The following is a 26,646-nucleotide window of genomic DNA, read 5'->3' on the forward strand; positions in this document are numbered from 1 at the left end:
GGTGTGAAAACAGGACAAAGGGGATGGAGATCAAGGAAAATGTAGAATAGATCATTGTTAGCTGTCTAGTTTCATGGATTCCAAAATGGTTTCATGGATTCCAAAGGTTTCAGTTGAGTTGTCCTTTGCACACCTGAAACTGAAGTTTTAAAAATATTTCTAAACTAAACTACTCAGAATAGAAAAAAATACACAAAACAAAAACTGTGCAAAAACTCTTCAGACACTCCCTATACAATCGACAGCCTCATGCCCAGTAGTTTTCAAACCTATCTTTAAACAAAACACCCTTGCACCTCATGTGGCCTCCCCTTCCCTTCTTTGAGGGGTGTCCCCTACTGGACTCTGCCCCTCAATGTCCAGCAGCGGAAAGAACCTTGACTGTGTTCCCCCACAGAGTCTTGGGGTTGGCTGCACCGAGCTTCAGTGCGTCCCTCAGCACGTACTCCTACAGTCTGGAATGGGCCGGTTGGCAACATACCTTGACGGGCATCTCGCTGTGCTGGGAGATCAACAAGCTTCGGACAGACATGAGAGAATCTTTCACCGAGTTGATGATCTTCTGGCAGCACTTAACGTCAGTCTCTGAATGTGTCCCTGGGGACAGACAGGTATTGACCAGAGGGTAGATTCATAGCTTGATCATACCCTCACACAGCCACTACTAATTCCCTTCTGGTTCAGTGGATGGCCATTATGTCTCTTGTGTAGAGGGTTCTAGGTTCAAGTCTCATCGACAGACACAAAATATACAGCTGCGGTAAGCAGTTGAGAAAAAAAATTGTATTTTGTCCGAAACAGAAAGAAAATTTGAATATAGGAAAGAGAATATCTCACTGCAATTATTGAGGAGTGTATAGTTGTGGTGTGGAAGTAAGGAACTACACATGTTAGTTTACAAAAAAAAGACACAAAATGCTGGAGTGATTCAGTGGGTCAGGCAGCAACTCTGGAAAACGTAGATAGGTCATGTTTCGGGTTGGGACCCTTCTTCAGACTGGCCTGAAACATCACTGATCAACCTCCTATTCTCAAACAAGATACAAAATGCTGGAGTAACTCAGCGGGACAGGGAGCATGTCTGGATAGAAGGAATTGGTGACGTTTCGGGTCGACTTCTTCAGACTGTCAGGGATAGAGGGAGTTCGAAGAAGGGTCTCGACCCGCAACGTCACCCCTTACCTCTATCCAGAGAATGCTGCCTGTCCCGCTGAGATACTCCAGCATTTTGAATCTATCTTTGGTGGGAACTAGCATCTGCAGTTCCTTCCTACACATCTTATTCTGAAGCGATGCCCACCGGTTCAAGAATTCCCACAAGGGAACTATCCTCTCAGCACTGAACCTGCCAAGCCCTCTCAGAATCTGATGTGCTTCAAGTTCGGAATATACAGACTCTGGTATCCAGAGCACGGCACAGGCACACCCCTTGCGTCACCCTTTAGACTTCAGATCAACACCAGGAGAAAGTAACAGGAAACTAGATTAATCCCGCAACACCAAACAAAAAGCGCGACAAAGAGTCGGCAAGAACAAAGGCTCAGTGGAAAAACTTTGAAGATAGATCAAACACCCAACGATGAAACACGTCAACCACAGATAGGAAAATATCTCTGCTTGTTAATGAGGGATTAGTTCACAACTCGTAGGAATAGAAAACATTCTTTGGTAATCACATTCCAACAGCAACAAAGGAAGCATTTAGATTCCAGAGAATTTTCATTCTTCATTGCTGTAAGCCAATTATTTCCCAGCTAAAACTCTGCATTTGCAATACAGGAACTGGCTGGTCGGCTCAGTTAGTAGACTCCGATACACGCCGCGATGGAGTTGCTGCCTTACAGTGCCGGAGACCCGGGTTCGATCCTGTTTATGGGTGCTGTCTGTGCAGAGTTTGTACCTTCTACTGTGACCACGTGGGTTTTCTCTGGGAGCTCCGGTTTCCTAACACACTCCAAAGACGTACAGGTTTGTAGGTTAATTGGCATTGGTAAAGATTGTAAATTGTCCCTAGTAGGTAGGGTAGTGCTACGGTTCAGAGGTCGCTGGTCAGAGTGGGCCGCAGGGCTGTTTCTGCTCTGTATCTCTGAACTAAATCTAAAGTAAACTTATGGTCGACACAAGAGCCTCCTTCCATCTTATATCAAGCTACTTCAATATATACTTTAGGTTTCGGTTCAGGGTTATTATTGTCATGTACAATGGAAAGGTTTGTTTTCCGTGCTATCCAATCCAATCAGAATAATATATGTAAATGGAATCAAGCCAAACTCAAGTACCATAGGTAAAGCCAAGGATAGATACAGAGTGCAGAATATAGTTCTCAGTATTGTAGTGTATCAGTTCCAGAGACAACACCCTGGCCACTCTCTCATCTCCCCTCTCCCATCGGGCAGAAAGTACAGAAGTGTAAAAACGCACACCTCCAGATTCAGGGAGAGTTTCTTCCCAGCTATAATCAGGCAACTGAACCATTCTACCAACAACTAGAGAGCGGTCCTGAGCATCTCTGGAGAGAATGAATGGGTGACGTTTCAGATCGAGACCCTTCTTCAGTCTGAAGAAGGGTCTCGACCCGGAACGTCACCCATTCCTTCTCTCCAGAGATGCTGCCTGTCCCGCTGAGTTACTCCACCTCCTGTGTCTATCATCGGTTTACACCAGCATCTGCAATTGCTTCCCACACAGTTCCAGAGACAAGTTCCAATGTCCGCAATGGGACAGAGGTGAATCGGACAGTCTCCCAGCTTATGGAAGGACTATTTGGAAGTCTGATAATAGAGGGGAAGAAGTTGTTCCCAAGTCTGGTTGTGTGTGCTATCAAGCTTCAGTATCTTCTACTTGATGGGATGTATACAGACTTTTAGACATGGATAGGAACGGTTTAGATGGATATGGGCCGAATGTGCGGGAGTGACTTTGTGTCTATGTTCTTCAGAGATGCTGCCTGACCTGCTGAGTTACTCTGGTACTTTGAGTTCTGTGCCAGGTTCCAGCATCTGCAATGCGTTGTGTCTCTTTGCACAGATGCTGCCTCACCTTCAAAGTGTTCCCAACATTGATTTATTTATCCAGAGGAGCAGCTAAACTCCACTGATGGTCCACAATCTTCATCTCAGTGTTTCCATTGGAAGGAACCTCAAGATGGCAATGGGTCTCTGTGCTCCGATTCCCTGATAGCCTGGTAACAGAGAGATCTGACTACAGCTTACCCCGGATGACACTGGAGCGCGGTGACGTGTTGGTCCCAAAGGAGGACCTGCTGTCATCTGATGCAATCATCAACCTCCCTTCCATTGACTCCATCCACACTTCACGCTGCCTTGGCAGGGCCACCAGCATAATCAAGGGCCAGTCTCACCCTGGCCACTCTCTCATCTCCCCTCTCCCCTCTCCCACCGGGCAAAAAAGTACAGAAGTGTGAAAACGCACACCTCCAGATCCAGGGAGAGTTTCTTCCCAGCTATTATCAGGCAACTGAACCATTCTACCAACAAATAGAGAGCAGCCCTGAGCTACTATCTACCTCATTGTAGACTATCTTCGATCGGACTTTATATTGGACGAAACGATATTCACGTTAGTCCTTCCATCGTGTATCTGTGCACTATGGATTGCTCGACTGTAATCGTGTATTGTCTTTCCACTTACTGGTTAGCCCATCACAACAGCTTTTCCTGTACTTCTGCACACGTGACAATAATCTAAACTCAACACTTCTAAATCTCTTTTTTAACCTATAAATCTCGCACCGTATATCGTTGTTATAAAGCTGCGAAATATATTCTGCACTTTGCATCTTTCCCTTCACTCTACTTATTGTACTTGAGTTTAGCTTTATTGTATTTATGTACGGTATCACCTGATCTGATTAGATAGCTTGCAAAAGTTTTTCAATGTACCTCGGTACACATGACAATAATAAACCTGGCTTTTACAAAATCCAGATCTATGCTTTACACAAACAGCCAATGAAATGTATGCAGATATATGCAAGAAGAACCCTTTTGTCTTCAGAATGTTCAGAGCTATTGTACGGCTAATTAATTATCTTGGAATGTAGCCAGGGTTACTGGAGGAGTCTCTTGACCCAGGCCTGTTGCCTGGATTAGTATCGTTTTCCCATGCTTTTCCCTGGGCCTATCTTGCCTTAATGAGAAGTGCCAGATGCGGTGGCACGTTGGCGCAGTGGTGGAGTTGATGCCTCACAGTGCCAGAGACCCGGGTTCGATCCTGGCTGTGGGTACTATCTGTACGGAGTTTGTACGTTCCCTCCGTGACCTGCATGGGTTTTCAGTGGGTGCTCTGGTTTCCTCCCACTCTCCAAAGGTTTGTAGGTTAATTGACTTTGGTAAAGATTGTAAATTATCCCTGGGCGTAGGACACTGCTAGTGAACGGGGATCACTGGTCGGCTCGGACTTGGTGGGCCGATCGGCTGTATCTCTAAACTAAACTAAACTAAAGTGAGGTCTTATTCAGCATTTTGGCAACTCTGCCAAAAAGAAGTCACACGGGGGGAACATCCGACGCAAGGATTTTTTCCTTTCCCCTGTAGCTGTGTTCAACTTAAGTGACAACTTTCCTCTCCTCTCCTCCTGTGTGTTGAAAGAAAATTAAAACTCACAATAAAACATTGCCCCAAATTAGGAGCCTTGTCTTCAGTAAACAATTATTTGTGTTCGGTAGGACTGTCACTTGAGTGAGGAAGGGGAAAACTAACTGCCTGGGTTGTTCCTGATGGGACTATCATCTGCATTGTATCATCCATTAAAACAAGACACTGCAAAGCTATCTATAAACTCATTTATCATTTGCATAATTTTATCATTTTGATGAATGAGGGACATCCGTTGTCTATTTACCAAGATAAATTACCGTTGAAATGGATCCTGATGGGTCCTTGCTGATATGCATTTTAATTGCTTATTGGGGTGAATATTCCTTGGCTTGCCTCAATGATGTCAGCACCACTCTGTGGATCATTATGAAGTATGGATATTTGTCATTTTTAATATGCATAAATAACGTTGCCTCGAGCTGACAATAGGCAGCTCTCCTTTGTTCAATAGGGGTCAGATCAATTAACCTGCTCTACACTGAGTGTCCAACCTGGTGTGACTGAAACTTGCGCCTGCCTGCTACTCTAGCAGGGTGGCACAGTGGCGCAGTGGTGGAGTTGCTGCCTTACAGCCCCAGTCAATCCTGGCAATAGGTGCTGTCTGCACGGAGTTTGTACATTCTCCCTGTGTGTTGAAAGTGGGCTTTCTCCGGGTGCTCCGGTTTCCTCCCACACTACAAAGGCGCACGGGTTTGTAGGTTAAAATTGTAAATTGTCCCTAGTGTGTAGGATAGAACCCATGTACGGGGTGATCGCTGGTCAGCACGGACTCAGTGTACCGAAGGGCCTGTTTCCGCGCTGTATCTCCAAATAATTAAAATTAACCTGCTTTAAGGGTTAAACTCTACGCTGAAGTAGGAGGTATGGTCTCCTTAAGGTCATGTAGTTCTGTATCATTGATTGTATCATTGTGTACCCAAGGAGGTATATGAGCCCTCACAACCATTGCATTTTTTAATGTGTGGATTTATAGTTCAAAATATATTTTGTGAATAAATAAATAAATTCCCTGATTCCACGTTGCTGCTCATTGGAACATTGCTTTCCCAGACCCCATGTGGAGGATGGGATACACATCCCAGTCACCATTAGTGGTCCTGAGGTGGAGATAGTCCAGAGCTTAAAGTCCTGGGTGTAAATATCACCAACAACTAATCGTAGACTAATCACATTGAAGCTGCAGCTAAGAAAGCACATCAACGCCTTTACTTCCTCAGAAGAGTGAGGAAATTGGGGATTTCTTACTTGTTTGTACAGGTGCACCATCCTGTTGGGATACATCACGGCTTGTCATGGTAAACTCTTTGCCCAAGATTGCAAGAAAGAGCAGAGGTTTGTGGGACGCAGCCCTTTCCATTACACAAACCAGTCTCCCCTTCAGCCGCACCACATGTTGCCTCAGGAAAGAAGCTGACACGCTGTAATCAAGGACCTGGGCATTCTCTCTTCTCTCCTCTCCCATCAGGCAACTGATACAAGTGCTTGAAAGCACCAGATTCAAGAACAGCTTCGTCCCTGCTGTCATCAGACTCCTGAACAGACCTATCATGTGCTAAGGTACACAAAATTGCTGGGGAAACTCAGCGGGTGCAGCAGCATCTATGGAGCGAAGGAAATAGGCGACGTTTCGGGCCGAAACCCTCGGTTTCTCACTCAAACCCTCGGTTTCGGCCCGAAACGTCGCCTATTTCCTTCGCTCCATAGATGCTGCTGCACCCGCTGAGTTTCCCCAGCAATTTTGTGTACCTTCGATATTCCAGCATCTGCAGTTCCCTTTTGAACACATATCATGTGCTAAGGATGTATTCCCAATCTCCCAATCTACCCCGTTGTGGCCCTAGAACTTTTTTTTTACCTGCACTTTCAATGTAGCTGTAGCACTATATTGTCTTTCTCTTCGTCATAAGGTCATGTGATAGGAACAGAATTAGGCCATTCGGCCCATCAACTCTACTCCACCATTCAATCAAGGCTGATCTATCTCTCCCTCCTAGCCCCATTCTCCTGCCTTCTCTCCATAACCCCTGACGCCGTATACGCTATGATTGTACTCACGTATAGCAAGTTTCTCACTCTATCTCAGTACACGTGACAGTAATAAACTAATACCAATACCGCCAGGAATTTAAATTCGAGCAATGATGTAGGGCTACATTAAATCCATGCGAGTCCCTGATACAGTGATATTTGTGGGATATCGTGCATCGAATCTAATTAGATTTGATGAAAATTCATTTCCCTTCACTGTACATTTATTCTTCCATAAGAGCCTTATCTTCCACTCTGTGCAAACTCCATCTTGTTATGCTCCAGTATACCTCTGTGTAAGCTATTATCTGAGTTCTGTTCAGGATATGGGCAACCATTGTCCTGTAGATACTAAGACTCGCTAACAATAAACATCAACATACACCAACCAGACTGTCACGAAAACCCGTCTGGTTCACTAATCTGGCCCCTCCTGTGTGTGGCTCCAATGCAGTTGACTCTTAATGTCATTTCCATTCAGGAGTCAATCAGCGATGGAGATTAGTTTAGAGATACAGCACGGAAACAGGCCACGGCCCACCGAGTCCATGCCGACTATTGACTATCCGTTCTCACTACTACATTATCCCACTTTCTCACAGACTATCTACACACTCAATTTATAACCTACAAAACTCAGACGTCTTTGGGATGTGAGAGGAAACCGGAGCACCCGGAGGATCGCAGGGAGAACGTGCAAAGTCCACAAAGACAGCACCCGAGGTCAGGATTGAACCCAGGTCTCAGGCGCTGTGAGGCAACGGCTCTACCATCTATGCCACAGCGCGGATATTACCAGCAAAGTCCAAAATCCATGAATGAATACATTAGAAACCAATCTAGGTAGCAGCTAGTAAGAAGGGGCCGGCGGAGATTAACATGCGCTGGCCATGATTTAAACCTGTGAGCATGCTGAGGGATTTATGCATTGCATTTCACAATCTCAGCATGTCCCAAGGTGTTTGCCCCCATTAAAATCCACTCTGAAGCGTAGTCCTTCTTGTCACATAAGGACGACAGCATAACAAGCTCCCACTAATAAAAAATGCCAAATAGTCTGCTTTTAATGATGTTTGAAGGGTAGCCAGGACATCAGGAATAATTGCTTTGCTCTTCATTGGATAGGACAATGGGACCCTACAAGATAGCTTCATATTATATCCAAATAGCAGCATATCAATGGAGGGGGGAAAGCTTAATGGAGATGTACGGGGTAAATGTTTTACACAGAGAGTAGAGGGGTCCTGGAACGCGTTGCCAGTGGTGGCGGTGGAGGCTGATACAATAGTGGCATTTCAGAGGTTTTTACAGTAGATAGGCATGTGGAAGTGCAGAGAATAGATGGATATGGATCATGTGCAGGAAGATAAGATCAGTTTAACTTGACATCATGTTCAACACAAACATTGTGGGCCGAAGGGTGCGTTCCTGTGCTGTAAAGTGTTATGTTCTTTGTCCTATCATTATCAGTCAGAAATTAGTTCTCAAGTCTCGAGAGTGGGACATGAAGCACAAATATCCAAACTAAAATCAAGGATACTTCCAACTCAGTCACAGAGTGCTGGATTAACTCAGCGGGACAGGCAGCATCTCTGGAGACCATTGGTGTCTGAAGAAGGGTCTCGACCCGAAATGTCACCAATTCCTTCTCTCCAGAGATGCTGCCTGTCCCGCTGAGTTACTCCAGCTTTTAGCATCTATCTCTGGAGAACATGGATAGGTGACCTACGGGTCAGAACCTTTCTTAAGACTGATTACCTTGTTAGATCTGTTCATTCTGTTTCAACTGTGAAGCTATCTGTCTGTGGAATCCTCTACCTCAGAGGGCGGTGGAGGCGGATTCTCTGGATGCTTTCAAGAGGGAGCTAGATAGGGCTCTTAAAAATAGCGGAGTCAGGGGATATGGGGAGAAGGCAGGAACGATGTATAGATTGGGGATGATCAGCCATGATCACATTGAATGGCAGCGCTGGCTCGAAGGGCCGAATGGCCTACTCCTGCACCTATTGTCTATTGACCCACTAAGTTACTCCAGCACTTTGTGTCTTTTTTTTTGTAAACCAGCATCTGCAGTTCCTTGTTCCGCCAACTAAGTGCCCACGCGTTTCACTTGTTGCACATGTAGTTCAGGTTGCATAACAGGCCACTCTCCCAGGAAATGAGCCATCTGCAAAGGCACCTTCCTTTAATGAAAGATGCTGCTTTGTGCCGTAGTTTCTTTCAATCAGGCTGCAGTGCGCTGTTTGCTTTTCACCTGTATCCAACAGATGGGTGTCAAATGGTTGACACTGAATTAACAAATCTGACAAGGTAATCTGTTAGAGAAGGCAACTCTGATGTCTACTTGTTATAATATTGCTCAAAATCATAATCCATTTATCATTATTAATTATCCAATGCCAGAATGAGCATCCTGAAATGTTACAGCCTGATATTCAGAAGACAGGACACAGCACAACCCCTTATCTTAGTTCAAATATTTTTTTTATCATTTTCACCCTTGTTTCATTTTCTTTCCAGGATTTCGCTATTACTTCTAACATTCTAGTCTCTAAAGTATCTTTGATTTTCTAATTGCAGCCTTTTGCTCAGGTTTGAACGTAATTGCTCATCTATTGGTGTCCATATCTTGCAGGCCGTAAGGTTTGCAACCTCTTGCCAAACGAGGCAAAACCAGAAAGTCATTCATAGAGTCATCGAGTCTTACAGCGTGGAAACAGGCCCTTCGGTCCAAACTGTCCACACCGGCCAACATGTCCCATCTACACTAGTCCCACCTGCCTGCATTTGGCCCCTATCCCTCTAAACCTGGCCTCTCCATGCACCTGTCTAAGTATTTATTAAAAGCTGCGATAGTCCCAGCCCCAACCACATCCTCCCGCAGCTCGATCCATACACCTACCACCCTTTGCGTGAAAAGGTTACCCCTCTGGATCCTACTAAATCTTTCCCCCTTCACCTTAAACCTATGTCCTCTGGTTCTTGATTCCCCAAAGAGACTCTGTGAATCTACCCTATTTATTCCTCTCGTGGTTTTCTAAACCTCTATAAGATCACCACTCATCCTCCTACGCTCCAAGGAATAGCGTCCTAGACTGCTCAACCTCCCCCCATAGCTCAGGCCCTCGAGTCCTGGCAACATCCTCTTAAAATTCATTGGAATTGAAAATTAACAAAATCAAGGAGGTGATAATACAATTGTGCATTGCTTTTAGCCAATGTAACAGTTATAGAATATAGGACATAGAACATAGAACAGAACAGCACAGTAACAGGCACTTCGGCCCACAATGTCCATGCGGAACAATTTAAGCTGGAATGAGTGGAGAGAGGATTTATGTAGATAGTGCCAGGACTTAAAGGGCTGAACTGTTGGAAGTGGTTGGGCAGGCTAGGACTTTACTCCTCGAAGCACAGGTGAAGGGTGATCTTTGAGTGGTGTATAAGAAGATAAGGGGAATAGATAGGGTGAATGCAGCCTTTAACCAGAGTATGGGAATCTAGAACCAGATGGCACAGGTTTGAGGTGAGAGGGGATATTTTTAATAGGAACCTGGGCGGCAACCTTTATCACACAGAGGGTGTTGGGTACATGGAATGAGCTGCCAGAGGAAGTAGTTGAGACAGGTACTATAACAGCATTTAAATTCACTTGTTGTAGGAAGGAACTGCAGATGCTGGTTTTAACTGAAGATAGACGAGTAATGCTGGAGTAACTCAACGGGACAGGCAGCATCTCTGGATAGAAGGAATGGATGACATCTGAAGAAGGGTCTCGACCCGAAACGTCACCCATTCCTTCTATCCAGAGTTGTTGCCTGCCCTGCTGAGTTACTCCAACATTTTGTGTTTATATTCACAAGGATAAGAAAGGTTTAGAGGAACATGGGCCAAACATTGGCAGGTGGGACCAGTGTAAATGAAGTATCTTGGTCGGCATGGGCCGAAGGGCCTGTTTCTGTGCTATATGACTGTGACTCGATGATACCAAGTTAAACTAATCCTCCTCTGCCTGTGTATGATCCATATCCCTCCCCTCACTGCTCATCCAAATAGCACTGTCTACATCCAACAGTTACTGTATAGTTTTGGGCGTTGGAGCTTTCTCACTCCCCACACTAAACACACTAAACAGTTCTATTTTAAAGAGTGTGCTTTTTAGGATAGTCATAGAGTCATATGGTGTGGAAACTGGCCTTTCACCTAAACTTGCCCACGCCGACCAACATGCACCATCCGTACTAGTCCCACCTGCCTGCATTTGGCCCGTTTGCCTCTCGACCTCGCCCATCCATGTACCAGTCCAAATGTTCTTACACGTTGTGATAGTACCTGCCTCAACTACCTCCCCCTGCAGTTCATTCCATATGCCAACCCGTAGTCAGGATCGAACTCGGGTCCCTGGCACTGTAACGCAGCCACTCGACCTTCTGCCCAACTCGGTTGGCATGGATGCCTTGGGCTGACGGGCTGCATGACTCCATGAGTTCTATGACTCTATGAGCCTCCAACGCTGAGCTAGACGCAGGTTTGGACTACAGGGAGTCAAAGCCTATGGGAAACTGGCGGGAAAGAGTGGATCATATCCAATGAAACCTGTGGGCTGCTCTTGTTCCTCTTTCTTATGTCCCACTTCAATGAAGTAGCTCTTTTAACAGAGTTAGAGATATGAGATGCTGTTCCTCCAATTTGCCCATCCCCGTACTGACCTTCCTGTCTTAGACCTCCTCCATTGTCAGAGTGAGGCTAAACGCAAATTGGAGGAACGCCATCTCATATTTCACTTGGGCAGCTTACAACCCAGTGGTATGAATATTGACCTGCATTCGCTCTCTCTCCATTCCTGCCCCACCCAAGACGCACCAGCTTCTCGTTCTCACCCAACAACAGCTAACAATTTCCTTTATCATTGTTACATTTATCCATGTCTTTCAGCCATGATCATATTGAATGGCGGTGCAGGCTCGAAGGGCCGAATGGCCTACTCCTGCACCTATTTTCTATGTATCCTTTGCTCAACACCTCTCCATATCATCGTCTATATCTCTCGGGTCCCTTTTCCGTGACTTTCAATCTGGAGTACGGTCTCGACCCAAAACATCACCTATTCCTTCTCCCCAGAGATGCTGCCTGCCCCCGCTGAGTTGCTCCAGCTTTTTTTGTTGTCCATCTTCGGTTTAAACCAGCATCTGCAGTTCCTTTCCAACACTCTTAATAATGAGCTTTCTTTCGTATTTAGTAACGGTCATTTACTGATCCCATGTTTTGACAGTTCCACGTTGGGAAATGTGTTCCCTCTGTCCACACTACCAACCGGCAACCATAAAGGCAACTACCAGGTCATCTTTCAATCTCTTCCCTGCTTAATCTTGCGGGTGTGGAGTTAAGTCAACCCGCTGGTGATTTCTCAAGCCTATAGTGTGAGCAGTGTCTGCTGACAACAGAGCAAATGTGTGTTCAAGGAGTGAAAATGATAAAGGCAGGTTTGGCATTTCTCTGGCATCAACCCAGTTGTTGTTGTAATGTAAGGAACACAGCAAACAATGTGTGCATGGCAGGATCCCACAAAACAACATGACAATGGAGCAGATAATATAGATTATAGTAAAATTTACTGGATAAAACGCAGGGAATGTCCAATTGTAGTCATCACTTGAGGAAGGCTGTGAACCTACAAGAATGGTTCCAGGGTGAGGGATGTTAACTTCAAGCTTAGGCTGGAGAAGCTGGGACTGTTGTCCATGGAGCGAAGGAGACTGAAAGCAGATTTGACAGAGGTTTTCAAAGTAATCACAGATTCAGGTAAGATAGACAAAGAAAAACTTTTTTTGCTACTGGTTGCTAATGGCACAAAGATTAGGAGACGCTGATTGACGGTTTGGGGTAATAGGAAGAACATAGTTACACAACTAATATAATGACCTCGGTTTGTCTGCCTGTGAGGGCGATGGACACAGAGACAATCAATGATTACAAAAGGAAACAATGGACATCACTCGAGGAAAATAGCGCGGGTGCCAGAGGTTATGGGGAGAAGGCAGGAGAATGGGGTTAGGAGGGAGAGGTAGATCAGCCATGATTGAATGGCTGAAGTAGACTTGAAGGGCCGAATGGCAAATTCTACTCCTATCTCTTATAATAAACTGGCAAGGCCATGTCCAGAAGACATAGGTGGTGGCACGGTGGCGCAATGGTAGATTTGTTGCCTTACTGCGCCAGTGACCAGGGTTCGATCCTGACTATGGGTGCTTTCTGTATGGAGTTTGTACGTTCTCAACGTGACCTGCATGGGTTTTCGCTGGGATTTCCGGTTTCCTCCCATACTCCAAAGATGTTCAGGTTAGTAGGTTAATTGGCTTGGTTTAATTGTCCCTAGTGTGTGTGGGATAGTGTTAGTGTGCGGGGATCGCAGGTCGGCACGGACTCGGTGGGCCGAACTGCCTGTATCTGCGCTGTATCTATAATACTAAACCTAAATAACATTGGAGCAGAATTAGATCATTCAGCCCAATGGGGTTTGTTCCGCTATTTAATAATTGCTGATTTATTTTTCCCTCTCAACCCCATTCTCCTGCCTGCTCCCCATAACCATTGACCCCCTTCCTAATCAAGAACCCATCAATCTCCTGCTTAAAAAATATCCAATGTCTTGTCTCCACAGCCATCTGGGGGAATTAATTCCTTGGATTCACTACCCTCTGGCTAAAGAAATTCCTCCTCATCGCCATTCTGAAGGTACATCCTTTTATTCTGAGGCTGTGCACTCTGGTCCTTGACTCTCCCATTACTGGAAACCTCCTTTCCTTGTCCACACTATCGAAGCCTCTCGTTATCTGGTAGCTTTCAATGAGATTCTTCCTCATCCTTCTAAACGCCAGCAAGTACATGCACAGAGACTTCAAACGCCCCTCATGCATTAAGCCAAACGTGCCCGGGTTAATTCTTGTAAAACATCTGTGGACCCTCTTCAATCCTTCCTCAGATATGGGCCCCACATTTGCTCACAATATTCCAAATGTGGCTCACCAGCACCTTGTAAAGCCTCAACATTACATCCCTGTTTTTATATTCTGCTCCCCTCGAAATGAATGGTAACATTGCAATTGCCTTCTTTACTATCTACTCAATCTGCAAATGAACCTTTTGGAAATCCTGCACCAGCATTCCCAAGTCCCTTTGTAGCTCCGATTTCTAAATCCTCTGCCCATTTAGAAAGTAGTCTACGCCTTTATGCCTTCTGCCAAAATGCATGGCTGTACACTCTGCTACTTCTTTGATAATTCTATACCCATTCTTACACGCAGCCCAAGCCCTTCTGCAGCCTCCCTACATCCCCAATGCTACCTACCTACCTGCCCCGCCACCTGTCTTCGTGGTGGTAAAATGTGAGAATGGGACTGGCGGGTTGCTCTACAGAAAGCCAGCATGGACTTGATGGGTCAAATGGCCTCCACGTGTGCTGGAAGAATCTGTGGATGTATTTCACGCATGCCATGCTACTCTCCACACTTACAGAAGAGAGCAAACAGATCTTTCAGATCTGAAAGACAGCACCTCCAACTCAATAATATTAATATGTATTTTACAGGAGATAAGCCTAGATTTATGTCTTAAGTGTCATGGGGTGGGTCTTCAAACTGTGCTTCAGAGATGAGACGGGTTCAGAGATGACAGAGCTAACTGAAGTCATTAGTATTTAGAGATACAGCATGGTAATAGGCCCTTCGGCCCATCAAGTCCATACCAACCATCACACTCGTTCACACTAGTTCTATGTTATCCTACTTTCTCATCTATTCCCTACACACTAGTGGCAATTTATAGAGGCCACATAATCCACAAACTCACACATCTTTGTGATGTGGGAGGAAACCAGAGCACCCAGAGGAAACCCAGCCGTTACAGGGAAAACGTGCAAACTCCACACAGAGATTCCAAGATGGTGCCCAAGCTGTGTGTGTGTTGGACCCAGAGTGGATCTGCAATCACTCAACACAATCACTCCACTCTTTTAAACCTCTACTCCAACAGAGTCGGACTTTACTGGACTTTATCTTGTCCTAAATATTATTCCCTTTGCCATGTATCTGTACACTGTGGATGACAAGATTGTAATCATGTATTGTCTTTCCGCTGACTGGTTAGTTCCGCAACAAAACGTTTTTCACCGTACCTCGGAACGCATGAAAAATAAACTAAAGTAAAATAAAAGCTAAAGGGAGCACCCGAGGTCAGGATCGAACTTGGGTCTTTGGCGCTGCGAGGTTGCAGCTCTACCGACTGCGTATTATTAATCTGCAGTATTACTAGCAAAGTCCGACAGCACCCAGGTGGAGCCATGGATTGTCCGTCACTATCCCTGAGCACCGAGCAGCTTCAATGCCTCACCAAAGGCTTTGTGTGTATTTCCAGTATTCCACCTTTAAAATGAAGCAACCAGTGCATCTCTTGGTTCAGGAGGTCCCCTTGATTGTAATCACCAAAAGAGCCAAGAGCTCCACCTGGTGTCCCCGCTGGCCTTTGCCACACACGCACGCACACACACACGCACACACGCACACACGCACGCACACACGCACGCACACACACACGCACACACACACGCACACACACACGCACACACACACACACACGCACACACACACACACACACACCCACCCACCCAAGAGAATATGCTCCTGCTCGCCACTGATTGTAACGTAGCCGATGAGAGCGTGCTGCTCACAATATGTTTCCACCCAGTGCTCCCATCTGCTTCAGCTGTGACTGCACTTCGGAAGCAATTCATCGTGCCATATGGTGTTTGGGGGATGATTTCTAAGAAGCCGACTGAATCAGCGCGCATTCGGTGGCAATGTTATGCAAGAACGGTTTTGACGTAGTTCAGATCTACCTCGCCCCCCCACCCACCCCGCCCTGCGGTGATCTCGCCACCGAGCTGTATCGCACTGTATCCCCAATTCACCAACTCAACTTCACTGTTTGATCGATTGGCGAATTTTATTTTTGTCATTTTTGCCTGGCCGTAAAAAGCTACAACCTCCAGGCTCGGGATTGCTGGTTCCCCCCTCCGCCGACATCTGACAAGCGGACAAGGCCATAATCAGGCTCTACATGGCCAGAGCTAAGAAACAAATGTTTGCACAGGGATTAAGTGATGGCTGCCAATATAAACTAAACACCATCCAAGTGGTTCTTACAGCCGCAGCCCAAGGCTTTAACAAAGTAACCAAAGTGCTTTTAAAAGACAATTTGCTCACCACTTCAAGACTGCTATTTAATGATCACAATCTGAAATCTGTTTTGAGTGAGGCAGGGAGATGGCAGTTTGCGGATTATGAGACAATATTCCCCTGTTGGTGGGTACATGGAGCGAGGTGCCGGAGGAGGTAGTTGAGGCAGGGACTATCGCAATGCTTAAGAAACCTTTAGACAAGTACATGGATAGGATAGGTTTAGAGGGATATGGGCCTGTGTGACTATGAATATTTCCCTCGTTAAATATCAGTCATTGAATTCAGCTCAAGACTGACACTTCTCCGTGGCCCCCCGGTGCATTCTGCCACTCTGTTCTAAACAGAACCCAGTCAATGCCAGTCACATCAGCCTCTCCCACCTTAGAATATGAACTTGAACATCTACTTCCCATTAAATACATCTGTGTTTCATCTCAACTGTGAATTTCACATTCTCCACTTTCTCCTGATGTAAAAAATATTCACTATAATTTTCCATATGATTTCTTGTGCAATTTTTACAATTGCAAGCACGGAAACAGACCATTCGGCCCACCACGCCCACGCTGACCATCGATCACCTGCTCGGGCTTGTTCTATGTTAACCCACGTGCATCCGCTCCCTTCACACGAGGAGCAATTTACATAGGCCAATTAACCCACAAACCCACAAGTCTGTCGGAGGAAACGGGAGGACCCAGAGGAAGGCTAAGTGATCATAGAAACATAGAAAATAGGTGCAGGAGTAGGCCATTCGGCCCTTCGAGGCTGCACCGTCATTCAATATGATCATGGCTGATCATCCAACTCAGTATCCTGTACCTGCCTTCTCTCCATACCCCCTGATCCCTTTTGCCACAAGGGCCACATCTAACTCCCTCTTAAATATAGCCAATGAACTGGCCTCAACTACCTTCTGTGGCAGAGAATTCCACAGATTCACCACTCTCTGTGTGAAAAAGGTTTTTCTCATCTCGGTCCTAAAAGATTTCCCGCTTATCATTCACAGGGTGAACGTGCAAACTCCACACTGACAACACCCAGAGTCAAGATCGAACCTGGGCATCTGTGGAATTATGAGGCAGCAGCTCCACTAGCTGCGCCACTGTGCTGCCCTGTTCGACTCTGAAATTCCCACACAATTGGCTTCAATAGAGGTTTCTTGGTGGCACAGTGGTACAGAGGCAGAGTTGCTGCATTACAGCCGCCTGAGACCCGGGTTCGATCCTGACTACGGGAGCTGCCCGTACGGAGTTTGGACGTTCTTCCCGTGGCCGCGTGGGTGTTCTCCGGGTGCTCCGGTTTCCTCCCACATTCCAAAGACCAGCAGGTTTGTAGGTTAAATGACTTCTGCAAAATTGGCCCTCGTGTGTGGGATAGTATATGGGTGATCGATGGTCGGCGCAGACGCGGTGGCCTGTTTCCACATTGTATCTCTAAACTAAACTATATGAAGCATTCAATGCTACCAGCGTGGATGAAAATCCAGCCATTTGTACTGCTTGATGAAGAGTTGGAAGTTATCCATCATGTTCTGGCCAATATTTATCGCTCACCCAATACATTGCTAAATCATCACATTGTTGTTTGCAGAATTTTACTGTCATTTATGTTTCAGGATCTATGCATTATTAGCTGGGACAGGCATCTATTGCTTATCACAATTACCTTGAGCTTGGCCAGTCGGTTGGCTATTTAAGAATCAACCACATTGTTGTATCTGTTGCTACAGCTAGAGCAGATAAAGTGCTAGATTTACTTTCCTGGTGAATATTAGCAAATATTAGGTCTGAAGAAGGGTCTCGACCTGAAACGTTACCCATTCCTTCTCTCCAGAGATGCTGCCTGTTCCGCTAAGTTCCTCCAGCTTTTTGTGTCTATCTTTGGTTTAAACCAGCATCTGCAGTTCCCCTACACTAAATATTAGTAAAAATCCGAGGTTTTAAAAAATATTTCAGTGCTTTGGTGCTCGACATTACTCTACTAACAAATCGTCGCTTTAGTTTAAATTCTTGTTTATTAACAAAATTTAAATCGCACAACTGTGATGATGGAATTTACACTCAGTCTGCATCACTGGATTACTATGCAACACTGCACCAGAGCCGGCCCAGTGGCACAGCTGGTAAAGCTGCTGCCTCACAGCAGTAGAAACATAGAAACATAGAAACATAGAAAATAGGTGCAGGAGTAGGCCATTCAGCCCTTCGAGCCTGCACCGTCATTCAATATGATCATGGCTGATCATCCAACTCAGTATCCTGTACCTGCCTTCTCTCCATACCCCCTGATCCCTTTAGCCACAAGGGCCACATCTAACTTAAATATAGCCAATGAACTGGCCGCAACTACCTTCTGTGGCAGAGAATTCCAGAGATTCACCACTCTCTGTGTGAAAAATGTTTTTCTCATCTCGGTCCTAAAAGATTTCCCCCTTATCCTTGAACTGTGACCCCTTGCTCTGGACTTCCCCAACATCGGGAACAATCTTCCTGCATCTAGCCTGTCCAACCCCTTAAGAATTTTGTAAGTTTCTATAAGATCCCCCCTCAATCTTCTAAATTCTAGCGAGTACAAGCCAAGTCTATCCAGTCTTTCTTCATATGAAAGTCCTGACATCCCAGGAATCAGTCTGGTGAACCTTCTCTGTACTCCCTTTACGGCAAGAATGTCTTTCCTCAGATTAGGAGACCAAAACTGTACGCAATACTCCAGGTCTGGTCTCACCAAGACCCTGTACAACTGCAGTAGAACCTCCCTGCTCCTATACTCAAATAGAGACCTGGGTTCGATCCTGATCTTGGGTGCTGTCTGTGTGGAGTTTGCACATTCTCCCTGTGACTGCGTTGGTTTTCCTCCAGGTGTTCCGGTTTCTTCCCACATCCCAAGGGCATGTAGGTTTGTAGTTTAACTGCACTCTGTAAATTGTCCCTGGTGTGCAGCGAGTGGATGAGAAAGCGATATAACACTGAACCAGAGTGAATGAGTGATCGATAGTCAGCATGGTCTCGGTGGGCCGAAGGGCTTGTAATCCATGCTGCAACTAAAACTAAAGCTAGTTATAATATTCCCGCACCTGAAAGCAGTGAATAACCTTCCAAAGCATTTTAATTTCGGAGCTTGGGATGCCCTGAAAGACACAATGGAAATGCAAACTCTGTCCTTTGTGGTGGGAGACGGGATGAGCAAGGGGATGAGAGGGAAGCTGAGGGAGTGAAGGTTTTCCAAGGGGGGAGGGTTATACGTTGAGATGGATACGTACCGCGTGTGCGTAGGAGCTGTAGGTGTTGTTGAAGTGCAGGGGTATAGGGTTGAACATTCCGAACTGGCCCACCATGTGCTGCATGCGGCGCAGTGTGCGTTCTTTGTCTGTGTCGGCAAACTTCACCACGAGGCTGGAGGACGCGCCCTGGAAATGCACAAGAGAGATGCTGTCAACCCGAGGTCTCGCGCGTTCAATACAGAGATCCAGGGCCCAGAGTCGGGCAAAGAGACCGGCTCTCCCTGCTACTACCCTTTGCTCATGATCAGTACGGGTGTCAGAGGTTACGGGGAGAAGGGTTATACCCCTGTCCCACGGTACGAGTTCATTCCAAGAGCTCTCCCGAGTTTAAAAAAATAATCAAACTCTTGGTAAGCACGGAGAATGAACGTAGTGGGTACGTCGGAGCTCGGGGACGTCTCTTAGCAGCTCGTTACGTTAATGGCAGGTACTCGGGAAGACTCGCTAACGGCAAGTAGGCACGATAAGACTCGTGAAGATTTTTCAACATGTTGAAAAATGTCCACGAGAGCCCCGAGTACCGACGAGTGGCCATTACCGTAAATCTTCGAGTTCGAATCAGGGCAAACTCGGGAGAGCTCTTGGAATGAACTTGTACCGTGGGACAGGGCTTTTAGGAGGGAGGGATAAATCAGCCATGATCAAATGGCGACGTAGACTTGATGGGCCAAATGGCCTAATTCCTATTCCTTATGACCTGTGGAAGATATCACTGTTGTCTATTGTCTATTGTCTAAGATAAGATACAAAATGCTGGAGTAACTCAGCAGGACAGGCAGCATCTCTGAGGAGAAGGAATGGGTGACGTTTCGGGTCGACACCGTTCTTCAGACTGATGCAGTAGGGTCTCGACCCGAAATGTCACCCATTCCTTCTATCCAGAGATGCTGCCTGTATTTTGTGTCTATCTATTCCCAGGCTAATGTTGGGCATCACTGTCCAGCCATGAGGGGAATCAATAGGGTGAATGAACAGTGACCTTTACCCAGGAACCTGAGGGAGGATCTTGCTCATTTAGTAGTTTGTGGGCAAATGGAATGAGCTGCCAGAGGACGTAGGTGAGGCAGGTACAATAACAACATTCAAATTCTTGTTACAATCTAGATAGGTATGTGGAAAGGAAAGGTTTAGAAGGATCTGGGCCGGTGCAATAGTAATTTAAAACATAAATGGTACCAGGATCTGGTACCGGGGGGTATAAAATAAAAAACAAAACACGGTTGGTATATCCTTTTTTGCGGAGTTTTGTGTTATAATAGAGCGATTGTTTTTCCTTTTTTTCTTTTCTTTCAAGGGTCTATTTCCTTTCTTTACTTCCTTCTCTAACTCCTTCCCTAAGGGGCTTTCTTTTCCCAACACTTTCCTGCACCTTCACGATTCTTGCTCACTTTCCTTACTTCTTTTATTTCTACCTTTTTCAAAGCTCGAATAAATGAAGTGGTACAACAAATGTAACAAGATATATGTGATGTGTATTACTGTAATTTACTGTACTTCTAATTTAAAAAAAAGAAAGAAAAAAAAAGAAAAAAAAAAGAAGGATCTGGACCAAATGCAGGCAAATGAGACTAGCTTTAATAGGGCATCTTCGTCAGCAAGGTTGCATTGGGCCGAAGGGCCTATTTCCATGCTGTGTGACTCTATGACTCTAATGTTGGGCATCAGTCCAGACATAATCCATGATGTTAGCACCTCCAATCCCTCATGGAATAGAGCCATGCTTAAACCCAACAACTGGGGGAGTGAATCCAAAACACTGTTGATCATGTATGATAGTGGGTGGCACGTTGATCGATCTCAACCCCATTCTCCTGCCTTCTCCTCATAACCCCTGACACCTGTACTGATCAAGAATCTATCTATCTCTGTCGTACAAAAAGTATCCATTGACTTGGCCTCTACAGCCTTCTGTGGCAATGAATTCCACAATAAACTGGTCCCGACCTGAAACATCACTTATCCTTTAGTGTAAACCAGCACCAACACTTCCTTGTTTCTACATTTTGACAATTCAGTGGGCTATTAGTTTGATTGGCATCATGTTCAGAATGGACATTGTGGGACGAAGAGCCTGTTCCTGTGTTGCAACTGTGTCCTAAGGACGCTGTGCTGTGCTGTGTTCTATTTTCTATAACACAGAGAAATGCAGTCAAATCCTTCCGTTCATGGAAAATCAGATTCACATCCCAGGGGAGATTGAGGATTTGCCTTCGGCAAAGAGCTCATAGGGACTTCCCCAATTATTCCTCGCCCGTTTGCTGGAGAAACATCCTTTTCCATGTTTCCTCATAGATACATCGAATGGTGCAGCATAGAGGGAGGCCATTCCACCCATCATGCCCATGCTCAATCAATGGTGGGTTCAGAGGGTAAATAATGAAAAGTAAGGAGAAATGTTTTTAGTTTAGTTTTGTTTAATTTCATTTCGTTTAGTTTGTTCTCATTTATTTTACTTTCATTTAGTTTAGTTTGGTTTATTATTGCACATTACTGAGGTACAGTGAAAAGCTATCCAGTCAAAGAAAACACTACACATGATTACAATCAAGCTGTCCACAGTGGATACAAACTGTGGATAAAGAGTACAACATTTAGTGTAAGATAAAGTCCAATAAAGTCTCGACCCGAAACGTCAACCATTCCTTCTCTCCAGAGATGCTGCCTGTCCCGCTGAGTTACTCCAGCTTTTTGTGTCTGTCTTCGGTTTAAACCAGCATCTGCAGTTACCTATCTCACACAAAGTCTGATTAAAGATAGCTCAAAGGTCTCCAATGACCTAGATGGCAGGTCACTCTAGTTGGTGAGAGGTTGGTTCAGTTGCCTGATAACAGCTCGGAAGAAACTGTCCCTGAATCTGAAGGTGTGCGTTTTCAAACTCTGTACCCTTTGCCTGATGGGAGAGGGGTCTAACTGGTCCAAACTCAGGCAAATGGGAGATTACCCTTAGATGGGTTTGATGGTTCTTTACAGCCCTGTGTTTATGAGTGAGATACCAGTGGATTTCTCTTTATGCGTACAGTTCAGTAAAAAATCTCACGATACATAAGCACATTCATACTTGAGGGCAAGAGTTTGAGAATAGTAGATTACACTGAGGCAGTATACAAGACTTGCCATGTTTCTGGCAGCATCTTTGCTGGCATGGGCAGATTGGGAAGAAAGGCCTATTTCCGTGCTGTATGACTGTAGGATGCTAGGAGTTCAGTTGAGTATATTGTCCCGTGTACTGGGGGGACAGTGGAAAGCTTTTGTTGCGTGCTAACCAGTCAGCAGAAAGGCAACACATGATTACAACCGAGTCATTTACAGTGTATGACAAGGGAATAACATTTAGTGCGAGGTAAAGCCGGCAGAGTCCGATCAAGGATAGTCCGAGGGTCGCCAAAGAGGTAGATAGTAGTTCAGCACTGCCCTGCTAAGCACAGCACTGCTCAGAGGTCTGGACCCAGAACGTCACCCATTCCTTCTCTGCAGAGATGCTGCCTGTCCCTCTGAGTGACTCTAGCTTTTTGTGTCTATCTAATGCTAAAAACCTGGCAAATAACTGCTGTGTGGCCGCATAGAGGGTGTGAGATGGCTTGTGCCGAGGCACTACACCATCCCATTGTACAATATAGCTGGGCTGACTGCTTGCAGTAAACTACACAAGTGAGAGCAGTTTTGCTTCAGCCTCTGCTTTCAGCGGTATCTTCAAGAGCAAAGAGAGAGTGTCCTGACCTGAGAACCAGCAGGCTCTCTCCTCCATCTCGCATACAAACCACCAACAGAGACTGACTGAGGTCTGGGGAGTACTAAAAGCAATGATCCAGGCCAGGTAGCTAGCAGCCGACTTAATTACTTAATGGGCTGCCTGCCGGTCTGTGTCTTGGTGTCTTTAACAGCCAATTGCTTCTTAATACTTGGGCCATTAAGCTGAATGTACTTATTTCAAAATATTATTCACGCTTTTGCCGATTAATGTTCATCTCTCTGTGGAATGAGGAATCTGCTGAAATGTGTACCATGTGGAGAATCACGGACAAAAAGGGACTTTTATAATTGTTTTTTGCACAATAAGGTTCCAGGTACGAAAGTGATTAGATCCTGTTAATTGAAAATGCGACACAAAAGTGTTGGAGTAACTCAGCGGATCAGGCAGCATCTCTGGAGGGCATGGATAGGTGACATTTTGGGCCGACACCCTTCTTCAGCCCTGCCAAATGATTTCATTACAACCTTTAGATTGTCAGCTACCCCTGTAGATTACCAGGAGACTAAAGGGCCTGTCCCACTTGGGGCGTCATTTGCATGTCACGGATGTGGCGCGCGAGGATTTTGAGAATCCCAAAAATCCTGGGGCGGTGCGCGCTACCGTGCGTCACTGCCTACGCCACCACGCCTCACCACACGCCATGCGCATGTAATGCACGCCATGCGCGCGTAATGCACGCGTCACGTTGCGCGTTGTGCATCGTGACGCGTAAATGATGTTGCGTAAATACGCGCAAATGACGCCCAAGTGGGGCAGGCCCCTTAGAAGCTCTGTCTACCCTATCTACGAGACAGGGTGTTTGACAGCACTGGTCCTCCCCTCGTTGGAGTTTAGAAAGATGAGGGGGGACCACGTTGAAACGTACCAAATAGTGAAAGGCCTGGATAGAGTGGATGTGGAGTGGATGTTTCCACTAGTGGGAGAGTCTAGGACCAGAGGACAGAGCCTCAGAATTAAAGGATGTTCCTTTTCTGAAGGAGATCAGGAGGAATTTCTTTAGTCAGAAGGAGGTGAATCTGTGGAATACATTGCCACAAGTGGCTGTGGAGGCCAAGGCAGGAGAATGGGATTAGATTTGGGATAAATAGATCAACCATGAGTGAATGATGGAGTAAATTTGATGGGCTGAATGGCCTAATTCTGCTCCTATTACTTATTAACTAATGACCAATCAGAATATTTTTTTCCCGACAGCAGCATTTCTGACTTTACACTGCGGACGGCTCGATTGTAATCATGTATAATTTTTCTACTGACTGGATAGCACGCTACAAAACCTTTTCACTGTACCTCGGGACACGTGACAATAAACTAAACTAAACTTAAATAAATTAAGCTCAACTATGGGGCATACAGGGAGCATGTATTCTACCCCCCTCCCTCCCCCGACACGACAAAACTCACCGCCATTGTTTGACTGCCGTGTAGTGCGTTAATGGCTGCCTGGGCTTCAGTGTGTGTGGAGAACTTCACAAATGCGCAACCTGTGGGTAGAATAAGAGGGGAAAGCTTCAACAGAGAATTACATTGAACGCACAGCTATCATTACGTTACATGTACAGACTGGTCCACAAGAGCCTCCTCGTACTTTAATTCATTCCACCCCATCAGCAACTTTGGCAGCTACCGATCTTCCCAGGCCGGCACGGCAGCACGTCGGTAGAGCTGCTGCCTTACAGCGCCAGGGACCCGGGTTCGATCCTGACTACGGGTGCTTGTCTGTAGGGAGTTTGTATGTTCTGTTCTCCCCGTGACCTGTGTGGGTTTTCTCTCAGAGATCTTCAGTTTTCTCCCACACTCCAAAGACGTACAGGCGTGTAGGTTAACAGGCTTGGTATACAGTGCATTCAGAAAGTATTCAGACCCCTTCACCTTTTCCACATTTTGTTACGTTACATTACAGCCTTATTTAAAAATGGATTAAATTCATTTTTTTAATCATCAATCTACCCACAATACCCCAGAATGAAGAACAGGTGTTTAGAATTTTTTGCAAAGTAATTGAAAATAAATAACTGAAATATCACATTTACAAATATCACACGTATTCAGACCCTTTGCTATGACACTCAAAATTGAGCTTAGGTGCATACAGTTTCCATTGATTATCCTTGAGATGTTTCTACAACTTGATTGGAGTCCACCAGTGGTGAATTAAATTGATTGGACGTGATTTGGAAAGGCACACATGTGTCTATATAAGGTCCCACAGTTGACAGTGCCTGTCAGAGTAAAAACCAAGCCATGAAGACGAAGGAATTGGCCGTAGACCTCCGAGACAGGATTGTGCTGAGACACTGATCTGGGAAGGGTATAAAACAATTTCTGCAGCATTGCAGGTCCCGGAGAGCACAGTATGCTCTGTCATTCTCAAATGGAAGAACTTTGGAACCACCAGGACTCTTCATAAAGCTGGCTGCCCGGCCAAACTGTGCAATCGGGGGAAAAGAGTCTTGGTCAGGGAGGTGACTCTGATAGAGCTCCAGAGTTCCTCTGTGGAGATGGAAGAACCTTCCAGAAGGACAACTATATCTGCAGCACTTCACCAATCAGGCCTTTATGGTAGAGTGGCCAGACGGAAGCCACTCCTCAGTAAAAGGCACATGACAGCCCGCTTGGAGTTTGCCAAAAGACATGAGAAACAAGATTCTCTGGTCTGATGAAACCAAGATTGAACTCTTTGGCCTGAATGCCAAGTGTCACGTCTTGAGGAAATCAGGCACCACTCATCACCTGGCCAATACAATACCTACAGTGAAGCATAGTGGTGGCAGCATCATGCTGTGGGAATGTTTTTCAGCGGCAGGAACTGGGAGACTAGTCAGGATTGAGGGAAAAATGAATGCAAAGTACAGAGAGATCCTTGATGAAAACCTGCTCCAGAGCGTTCTGGACCTCAGACTGGGGCAGAGGTTCACCTTCCAACAGGACAACGACCCTAAACACACAGCCAAGACAACGCAGGAGTGGCTTTGTGGCAAGTCTGTGAATATCCTTGAGTGGCCCAGCCAGAGCCCGGATTTGAACCCAATCGAATATCTCTGGAGGGACCTGAAAATAGCTGTGCATCGACGCTCCCCATCCAACCTGACAGAGCTTGAGAGGATATGCAGAGAAGAATGGGAGAACCTACCCAAATCCAGGTGTGCCAAGCTTGTGGCGTTATCCCCAAAAAGACTTGAGGCTGTAATCGCTGCCAAAGGTGCCTCAACAAAGTACTAAGTAAAGGGTCTGAATACTTATGTTAATGTGATATTTCAGTTATTTCTTTTTAATTACTTTGCAAAAATTTCTAAACACCTGTTTTCTCTTTTTTATTATGGGGTATTGTGTATAGATTGATGATAAAAAAAAGAAGAATTTAATCCATTTTAGAATAAGGCTGTAACGTAACAAAATGTGGAAAAAATGAAGGGGTCTGAATGCATTGTAAGTGTAAAATTGTCCCTAGTGTGTGTTAGGATAGTTCTAGTTGGTTGGTGTGGTCTCGGTGGGCCGAAGGGCCTGTTCCCATGCTGTATCTCTAAACTAATCTAAATATTACTATCAAATACATTAAATTTTCTCATTTCAAGTAATACTCCCTCTACACCTTTCTTTTTACCTGTACTACCACACCATCCCATTGTACACCCACCTCTCCCACTAGCCCACCCATCACCCTCCTCCTTTCCCGTCCTTTATTCATCCATCTCTCCTCCCATTTTCCAAGCCTCGCATTTCCCTAA

The 26,646-nt window shown here is 45.6% G+C and overlaps 1 protein-coding gene across 5 annotated transcripts in view; it reads right to left on the reverse strand.

Annotated features, from left to right (window-relative positions):
- The window catches only part of celf5 (CUGBP Elav-like family member 5), a 429,104-nt gene that overhangs the window by 19,013 nt on the left and 383,445 nt on the right, over window positions 1-26,646 (reverse strand). For 2 of the 5 annotated variants that reach the window (XM_033046938.1, XM_033046937.1), the window contains exons 5-7: window positions 24,323-24,402; window positions 19,147-19,293; window positions 12,263-12,403 (exon numbers count right to left, since the gene is read on the reverse strand). In XM_033046938.1, the coding sequence (XP_032902829.1) occupies window positions 12,263-12,403; window positions 19,147-19,293; window positions 24,323-24,402 (368 nt within the window). The remainder of the gene's footprint in view (window positions 1-12,262; window positions 12,404-19,146; window positions 19,294-24,322; window positions 24,403-26,646) is intronic. The other 3 variants (XM_033046941.1, XM_033046940.1, XM_033046939.1) reach the window with 2 other exon arrangements.

This window comes from Amblyraja radiata, chromosome 29 (assembly GCF_010909765.2).
Source record: "Amblyraja radiata isolate CabotCenter1 chromosome 29, sAmbRad1.1.pri, whole genome shotgun sequence".
Lineage (NCBI taxonomy): Eukaryota > Metazoa > Chordata > Chondrichthyes > Rajiformes > Rajidae > Amblyraja > Amblyraja radiata.